We start from the raw sequence: 9,961 nt of genomic DNA on the forward strand, positions 1-9,961 counted from the left end.
GTTGTTGTTAAGTGCTATTGTGCCATTGAGTTGGTTTAGACTCATAGTGACCATGTATAGGGTTTCCAAGGCTTGAAATCTATGAGGGAGTAAAAAACTGCATCCTGTGACTTATTAATGTACTAAACTTAAAAATATCATACAACTTTTGCTCGTAAAGGAAATAGCACTGTTTTGATTTATCATTTTAAGTATGTATTGATCATAAAAATGTTTATAACAACAACAACAAAAAACCCTTCAAATTATATGAAGAAGTCTTAGGATCAACTATTTCATGTTCCACTGCATTAAATACTTAAAAAACACTTTTTTCCATATAAACTCTCGGTAGATTAAATCAAATTAAACATCAGAATCAGAATCTTAGAAGAAAATTAAAGCAGATAACTGAGAAAACCATGTCTGTAGAAGAGAAAGCCACCAATATGGAAGATATGTTAAAGGAAGAGGAAAAAAGTGTAAAGGTAAATAAAGTTGGTTCTAATTTTTTTTTTTTTTTTTTTTTTAATCACAGCAAATTTAGCAATAGTGAATTCATAAACTCTTGGGATCAGACAGTTGGGAGATCTTTTAAGAGGTTCAGCTTTCTGGTATGATCATAAGAATTGTCAGAATTATTTTGGGGTATGGTTTGGAAGACATTCACGACCTTTTGATTCTTCATCTTCTCCTGTAAAAGAGTGTGGCATCAACTGTCTTTCCCATAACGAGCTCTACTCAACTGGGTTTGACAATTCATTATGGCGGTCACACAGAACTCAGGGGTGATATTTACAGTTATGGGACTTAATAGGTTATTGGTTATATTTCAGGGTCAAAAATGTTCAGGGCATTATTCTCCTAGTCAGGACAGCCTTTCCTCTGCTGTGCCCACAGGTAGGCCTCTCTCAGGCCATCAACAGTTTGGCCTGGCCTCTGCTCTGCTCCAGCAATTTTACAAAGCTGATGAATGCCCAAAGGACACTCCACTCTTCAATAGACTCAGCCCAAGGGTGCTTCATGGGTCAGCCAACCATAACTCCCCAATTAAGTGCCTGGAGGCACCCTACTGCACAAACAAGCTTCCTCCCCAAAGGCAGTCAGCTTTATTTGCTCTGAGGGCCAGGAAATCTATCTCTTTGTCTTATGCCCTCGCTCTTGGTTCAATGGCAGGGATCTTAGGGTCCAAAGGACGTGCTCCAGTCCTAGCTCCTCTTCTTTGATGGTAGCAAAATCCTTCTTCTTCTGAGACAGCTCATTTTATAACCACATTAGAGTTCCAAGTTTCACAATTAATTCTGTTATCAATCACTCATTAATATAATCCATCATCATCTTCCCCCACCTCCTCTTAACCAGATTCATCAGGAAATAGTAGTATGGTGGGAGTTACAGAGATTATAGCTAAAAGAGACAAATGAAGTAGTTCACTGTACGGCAGCTCCACTTTCAGTGTTTAACTTCTGATTTTTTTTAAAAGTAGCTCCTCAATTCCTCCCCAGTGCCTAACAAGCCTTCATCCATGAAACATGTTGGTATATTGCATACGTCTTTTTCCAAGCGCCCTTGTTTTACAACTGATTTTTACCTGATTGTTCAAAAGTGTCAGATATTTAAAATGCTCTGTGAGAAAAAGAGCTATTTCACATGAACTTCAGGTTTTACAGTTTCAAATCCGTTCTAAGATTCGTCCATCTCATAAACAATTGTAAATCATGTAATTTACTAAATTAAATGAAATAAAAGCTCATTTTTTATGGTCACATTTTTCTCCAGTGGTCTACATTCATTGTTGGTATTTCTTAATCGTCTGTTTTCTCTTTAATGCCTGGCACCATTTAATGGAAACCAGACTCTTAAGAACTGTCACTGATAATTCTGGTATCTCCTTCTTCTGTCAATTGGCATGTTGGTGACATTAAAGCCAATTTTTGAGGAAGTGGAAAAGACTTAAATGACTTATAAATATGACCTGACATTGTAGGCACTACTTCTTGCCTTTGCTTCTTTTTTTTTTTTTTTTTTAAAGGAGGCTACTGAAGATGGTGAGTTTGTTTGCTAAGGTTTATATCACGAATGGTTTCACTCAGCTTCTTCAGTGTGCTGTTATATGTTTAAAATTCCTTAATGAAGTCAAATAGCAATCTCGAATCGATGATTAAACTATTAGGTAAATTAGTTAAAATCCTGGTGATAAGCACAGGATGAATCACTGACAATTGCTTGTTAATTAGTTGATAGATCATAGCTCCCTAATTAAGATCTATCTACCCACTCTTATTTAATGAGCTTTTTTTTCATTTAATTCCTTATAAAAGCACAGTAAAGATTGCTCTTTAAATTTAAAGAAAAGGATTGAAAGATAATTATTAAAATTTTTTTTTAATTTGAGTATCCCCTCACCCTGGAAGCATGATTTACAATTGCTTATGAGATGGACCAATCTTAGAACGGATTTGAAACTGTAAAGCCTGAATTTGAATTTCATGTGAAATAGCCCTTTTGCTCACAGAGCATTTTAAATACCTGACACTTTGGAAGAAATTCACAGAATTCAAAAAGAAGAAGATTGGCAACATGTGTACTGATTGTCCTCTGGTGGAACTGTGTGCTCAGGATTGTGATTTCCTCTTGTTGGGGGTTTTCTTGCCTACTTGTTGTTAGTTGCCATTGAGTCAGTATCGACTCATAGAGACCCTATGCACAACAGATAGAAACACTGCCCGGTCCTGCACCAACCTCACCATCATTGCTACATTTTAACCCATTGCTGCTGCCACAGTGCCAGTCCATCTTGTTGAGAGTCTTATGTTATCCAGTCCTCCACTTTTCCAAACATGATATCCTTCTCAAGGGATTCATGCCTCCTGATAATATGTCCTGAGTATGAGAGACTAAGTCTGGCCATCTTGGCTTCCAAAAGGAACGGCTGTACTTCTTCCAACACAGATTTGTTTGTTCTTTTGTCAGTCCATAATACTTTTAATATTTTCCCCTAATACCATAATTCAAATGCATAAATTCTTCTGTGGTCTTCCTTATTCACTGTCTAACTTTCACATGCATATAAGATTACTGAAAATACCATGGCTTGGGTCATGAACATCTTAGTCTTCAAATTTACATCTTTGCTCTTCAATAGTTTAAAGAGATCTTGTGCAGCATATTTGCCTAAATCTGAATTCTTAATGGCTGCTTCCATGAGTATTGATGGTTGGTCTGAGAAAAATTAAGTCTTTGACAACTTCAATCTTTTCTCCATTTATATGGATGTTGTTTATTGGTACAGTGGTGAGGATTTTTATTTTCTTTACATTTAGGTGCCAAAGATTGTGGTCTTTGATTTTCATCAGCAAATATTTTAAGTCCTCTTCATTTTCAGGAAGCAAGGTTGTATCATCTGCATAGATTGTTATTGAGTCTTCTTCCAATCTTGATGCCAGATTTTTCTTCATATAATCCAGTTTATGAGATCATTTGTTCAGTATACAGACTGAATAAGTATGGTGAAAGAATACAACTCTGGCACAGACCTTTCCTAATTTTAAATCATTTGGTGTTCCCTTGTTCTGTTTGAACAACTGCCTCTTGGTCTATGTACAGGTTGCTCATGAGTAAAATTAAGTGTTCTGGAATACTCATACTTCACAGTGTTGTCCACAGCTTGTCATGATCCACACAATCGAAGGCCTGTGCATAGTCAATAAAGCACAGGCAAACATTTTTCTGGTATTCTCTGATGTCAGCAATGATATCCCTTGCTCCACATCAACTTCTGAATCTGGATTAAACCTCTGGAAATTCTCTGTTAATGTATGGTTTCAGCTGATTTTGTATTATCTTTAGCAAAATTTTACTTGCATGCGACATTAATGATACTGTTCCATGATTTCTGCATTTTATTGTGTCACTTGTCTTTGGAATGGCCACAAATATGGATCACTTCCAGTCAATTGACCAGGTAAATGTCCTCCGGATTTCTTGGCATACCTAAGTGAGTGGCTTCAGTGCTGCTTCAGTTTGTTGAAAGATTTCAATTTCAATTTCCTCTTTCTCTATTGGCTCTGGACAAATGATTTTTTTCTTTGAACTTCTGCTTCTGGACAGTCAGCATGTGACTTGGCATCTCTCTTTCCCCATCTCTGCTTGCCTAATCTGCTCTTTTTATCTCTTGTAAGGATTGACTCAAGAGACACCTTATAATAATTCTACCTCATCAATATGACAAAGAACTCATTCTCAAATGGAATTATAACTACAGACATAGAGGTTAGGATTTATAACACTTATTTTGGGGGGACATAATTTAATCTGTAACATTTTACCTTTCAGGCCCTCAAATTCATGTCCTTGCTGCATACACAACACGTCTATAGCATCAATTCATCCCCAATGTTTTAAGTCAATTCCAAGACCAAAATTTCATCTTCTGAATCATCTAAATCAAATATGGGTGAAACTTTAATGTAGTCTATGCTGGGACAAATGTCTTCTTTGTGTTGTGAATTTGTGAAATCTGTTTCCATTTGGTAAATCTGTTTCCAAAGTACACAAGGTAGAATAATCACAAGGTAGACATTTCCATTCCAAATGGGAGAATTTGCACCAAGCAAGTCCCAAATCCAGAACAAATTGCAATAGCTCTCAAGGCTTAACAATAATCCTCTGAATGGAATCCTTCTCAAAAGAGAGACCAGCAGGAAAAAGCCAAATATCAAGCATGACAATTTGATTGGCTACTACAAGAACAAGCAAGTTGTTCACCGGGGAGCCATCAAGGCAAATAATCAAGTCCCTTCAGGACAAACCCCTTTCTGAGACAGAAACTCAAAGAGAACACATAAATAGGCATGTAAGCTTGCTGGTGACCACTTTGGTCTGCTGGTGAGAGGAAAGAAAGCAATGAAGAAATAGGCTGAGTTCAACCACATTTCATAGACTCTTGTTGACCTAGAGATGAGAGAGAGAAGAGAAAGGGCCGGTTGATCTGAAGTGTAGTCAGACCTGGGGACTCCTGAGCCCATGGACAAAGACATAGTCACAGCGGGCTAGAGCCGAGAGTGAAGCATCTAGCTGATATGAAGTGAGGGCAAACTTGTATATAATATCCATTTGTCCTCTCTTTGATAGTTTGATGATCAGAACTCGACTAGAAGATTAAAAAAAAAAAGGTTTTTGATAAAAGAAACAAGTGTAAATTGCTACAATTTAATGAACTTGATCTATACTTATGGATGTAGTAGCTCAAAATACCAGCTGAGAGGGAAGGAGTCTTCACATCAAAGATCAGCCCTATTCCTTCTGTATAAGGGTTGATAGGGACGGGCAACTTAGACATTGGCTACCTAAAATGGGGGCGGGGGGCGTGTGTGTAAAGGCACAAAATGACTGCCTTACAAGTTTTCAAGACAGAGTTTCGTTTCAGAGTGTGCGGGCTAAGGTAGAATCCCCCACTGAACAGTTTTCATCTTGTCTAGATGGGTCTGGTGAAAAGATATGGGGAAAAGATTTTTATGATTCAATAGTGAGTAATTGTTATCATGACTAATTGCGATTGTCACAACAATAAAGGTTGAAGTTCTGTAACAAAAAGGGGGGAGTAGTTAATCTTACATTACAGGAGCAAAGGACCCTAGGACCATCAAGGGAGAAGAGAGAATGTGGGACCATATCTAGAGAAGCAGTGACACCAGAGATAGGAGCAGAGATGAAGACACAGAGAAATAGAGCTGTTTAAGGGTCTATAGACTCATGGAAAGAGAAAGGCTGTGTGCTGGCAGCCAGGAGGCATGCTTGCAGAATGTGACCTTTGGTTGTTAAAATGATTATATATTCCTGAGTGTTTTTGTGTACATCAAAAAAAAAACAAAAACACTCAGAGGTAATAGAAGCAAATACTGTTGAAAGATGATTCACGGAGGGGATTGGAATCATTGCCATGAAGCAATGAGTGTGAAACTGATGTTCTACCATGTAAACTATCACTCAATTCACAATAAAAACTTTAAAAACAAAATCCTATGTTTTCTGAGACCATCTGGATAGTGGCCCCACTCTCCAATCTCTAGGTGGAGGCCTTTCAGCCCTGGGCTTTAGCTCACTTAGCCTTACAGGTCTCCTGGGATGACAAATCTGCTTCCTTGGCTCTGTGTGGCCCCATTCTTCTAGTTCATCTATGTGTCAGCCCCATACCCTTGACCCTAGTAGATTTCCTTCTTCTGCCCCTTGGGCATATCAGCCCTGCCCCCTCTGCTTTGGGCATAGGTTCCATTCCCCTGGCACTCATGAATGGCAGTCCCATACTCCAGAACTGAACTGATAATGAGCTAACTCTTTTAAACCTAGGAGACTGTGACTTTATCCATTGAAACCAGTGCAGCCTTGCTTCCTGTGTTCTTTTGAACAGTTCTGCTGATCTCTGTGCTGCTCCAGGGATAATCCTTTTCTTGGAGGCAACTTCTGAGGAAGTTGTTACAGAACTTCTGCCTTTACAGTTATGACAGTCACAATTAGTCATGATAACAATTACTCACTATTGAATCATAGAATCTTATCCCCATCTCTTTTCACTAGACCCATCTAGACAACATAAAAACTATTCAGTGGAGTCTTCACCTTCCTCTGCACACTCTTAAGCTAAACTCCCTCTTGAAAATACATAAGCCAGTCACTTTGTGCCCTTACTGTTCCCTCATTTTAGGTAGCCAATGTCTAAGTTGCCCATCCCTATCTATCCTGTATACAGAGGGGATAGTATTGATCCTTGATGTGAAGATTTCTTCCCTCTCAGTTGGTTGGTATTTTGAGCTACTACATCCATAAGCATAGGTCAAGTTCACCAAATTGTAGCAATTTACACTCATTTCCTTTATCAAAAATGTTTTTGTTTTTTTTACTCTTCCTCTAGTTGAGTTCTGATTATCAAGCCATTGAGGCGAGGCAAGTTTGGGCATTCTTGTGCATCTCCCCTCACTTCAGACCAGCTGGATGCTTCACTCTCAGCTGTAGTCCTCTGTGGCTATGTCCTTGACCATGGGCTCAGGTGTCCCCAGGTCTTACCACACTTTGGACCAACCAGCCCTTCCTCTTCTCTCTCTCATCTCTAGGTCAATGGGAGTCTATGAAACAGGGTTGAACTCAGTCTGTTTATTCATTGCTGCCTTTCCCCCATGTCCACTTACCAGTAGACCAGTGTGGTTGCCAGCAAACTTACATGCCTGCTCATGTGTTCCCTTTGAGTTTTAGTCATCGGGGGTGGGGACGGGTTGATTTGATTGCTTGCCTTGATGGCTTCCCGGTGAACAACTTGCTTATTCTTGTATTAGATAATCATACTGCTATTTTTGCTTTGGGTTTCTCCTGTTGATCTTTCTTTGAAGATGTATCTTCTGTCGCTCTAGCCAAATATATTCTTTAAGTTGATAGAGTCTCTCTATAGCTCTCCTCACTTCCTTCTAATCAATCAAAAGAATTGCATTTGAAGTTCATAATTCTACCAATAGTCTCTCTCTCTTTCTCTCTTTTTTTCAATTTTTAAAGTTTTTATTGTGAATTATATGGTTTTACATGGGAGAACATCAGCTTTACATTCATCTTATCATATTTTGTTTCATTGCAATGATTACAGTCCCCTCTGTGCATCATCAAATAACCAAAGAATACCCCCACAGGCCTGCCCCCTGGCCATCAGCACACAGCCCCTCTCATTCCCTGAGTCCAATGTCCCCAGCCACTCCATCTGTCCATGTCATTGTCTCTGTCTCCATTTCTGGTGTCACTGGGTAGGGTCCTGGACTCCACTCTTCTCACTTGATCATCCCAGGAACCGCCACTCCTGGGTTGAAAAATCAATCCCTCTCCTTCTTTTGTTAGAAAATATCGAGAACATCTACCTTTACATTTCCAACCTTCACAGTCAGTCCTGATGGCAGTTCTTCACTATTGTACCACAAGAGTCTTATCCACATCTCCTTTTATTAGCCCCGTCCCAAAAGATTGGAAACCATTCAGTGGATATTCTACCTTCCCCTGCCCCATCTGGAACTAGGCTCCCTTTTGAAAGCTTGTAAGCCAGTCACTTCTTACCTTTATAGCCCTCCCCACCCCCCACCCCCTTTTTTGGTAGCCAATGTATAAGTTGCCATCCCTGTCAACCCTGTGTACTGAGGGGGTCGGAGTGAGCCTCACTGTAAAGATTTGTTCCCCTTTTTGAGCTACTACATCCATAAGTATAGGTAAAGTTCATCAAATTGTAGCGGGTTACTCTCCCCCCCCCCCTTCTTTCTTTTTCTAGTTGAGTTCTGATCATCCAGCCATTGAAGCCAGCTCAAGTGGGTATTATCTGCAAGTATGGGTGTTCTTGTGCATCTCCTCTCACTTCATATCAACTGAATGCTTCACTCTCTGCTCTAGTCCTCTGTGGCCATGTCACCGTCTCTGGGCCCAGGAGTCCCCAGGTCTTGCCATACTGCTGGCCAACCAGGTCTCCACCTGGGTTCACAGGAGTCTATTGAATGTGGTCTGACTTAGCTCACAACTTCATTGCTGTTTTACCCCCTCTTCCCCATATCAGGGACCAACATGGTAACCAGCCAGACCACATGCCTGCTCTTGTATTCCCCTTGAATCTTAGTCTTGGAAGAGAGTTTGCTCTGAGGGGACCTCACCACTTGCCTTGATGGTTCCCAGGTGAACAGCTTACTTGTTCTTGTAGTAAACAGTCAGACTGCCATTGTTTTTGATTTTTCCTGCCAGTCTTTCTTTCATGAAGTATCTGCTGTTCTTCTAGCCACTCCAGGCTAATCGATTTATCCTTTCAAGTGGAAATTTCCCAACTCAGATGATTCTGGAAGGGGTTCAGGATTCCACCTATGGTCTTATGCAATGCAAAGGCTCCACAAGAAGCCTCTTTCACTGGGCAAATTTTGGCCCCCTTTAAGGAACTACCATCAGTTATAGGCTGAAGACGGACTTACAAGCTTTCTATTGTGATGTTTCTGGCTGTTCCTTTCTCTTCCCCTCAAGAGTATATTTTACAATGGTAGACAAGGGAAACCTAGATTCAAAAGACAGCCAAGCATCTTAACATTATTCCCCTCTTTTACCCATTCAAACCATGCCTCAACCCCTGTATCCTGGAGCCCTGTTGTTCCAAAGTTGTACATACCTCATCATTTACCTCTGTCCCACTTAGCCCATGCAAACCTGCTTAACTGTTCTCCCATCCGTTTTGTTCTTCCAATCCCCTCACCCTTCTTGTTTATTGTCCCCCCTCCCCCAGCACCCAAGCTATACTGTGTCTATTCCCTATCCTGTGCTCTATCTTCCCCTCTCCTCATCCTATACATCCTGATGATCAGCAAATTTATATATAATTTTATTTTTCCCCCTTTTAGGGTGGGTTCTTTTTCTTTATCTTTTATAATAATGGTCCTATGCAGTATTTCTCCTTTTGTGACTAATTTTACATAGCATAATGTCCTCAAGGTTCATCCATATTATGTGGTAGCTTGCAGCTTCCTTATTGTTCTTCAAGGTAGCATAGTATTCCATTGTGTGTACCCCAGTTTGTTTATCCATTATTCAACTGATGGGCACTTAGGCTGTCTCCATCTTTTTGCTATTGTAAACAGTGCTGCTATAAACATTGTTGTGCTTATTATCTACTCGTGTTACAGCTCGTATTTCTTGTGGGTAAATACCAAGTAGAGGAATTGCTAGATTATAAGGTATTTCTATTTTCATCCTTCTGAGGCAGCACTATATTGCTTTTGAGACTGGTTGGACCATTTTGCAATTCCACCAGCAATGCAGGAATGTCCAAGTCTCTCTGCATCCTTGCCAGCATCTGTTGTCCTCTACTTTTTTGATCTTTACTGTTATTGCTGGTGTGAGGTGATATCTCATTGTTGTTTTGATTTGCATCTCTCTAATGCCTAATGAGATGGATTGGCCAGGTGGCAGCATCGATGGACTCAAG

The 9,961-nt window shown here is 39.9% G+C and overlaps 1 protein-coding gene across 1 annotated transcript in view; it reads left to right on the forward strand.

The window, feature by feature from the left end:
- CCDC39 (coiled-coil domain containing 39) overlaps nucleotides 1-9,961 on the forward strand; it is a 98,429-nt gene that overhangs the window by 31,746 nt on the left and 56,722 nt on the right. Inside the window, exon 9 of the mRNA XM_006869824.1 lies at nucleotides 335-467. Within this exon, the coding sequence (XP_006869886.1) occupies nucleotides 335-467 (133 nt within the window). The remainder of the gene's footprint in view (nucleotides 1-334; nucleotides 468-9,961) is intronic.

This window comes from Chrysochloris asiatica, unplaced genomic scaffold (genome assembly GCF_000296735.1).
Source record: "Chrysochloris asiatica unplaced genomic scaffold, ChrAsi1.0 scaffold00135, whole genome shotgun sequence".
Lineage (NCBI taxonomy): Eukaryota > Metazoa > Chordata > Mammalia > Afrosoricida > Chrysochloridae > Chrysochloris > Chrysochloris asiatica.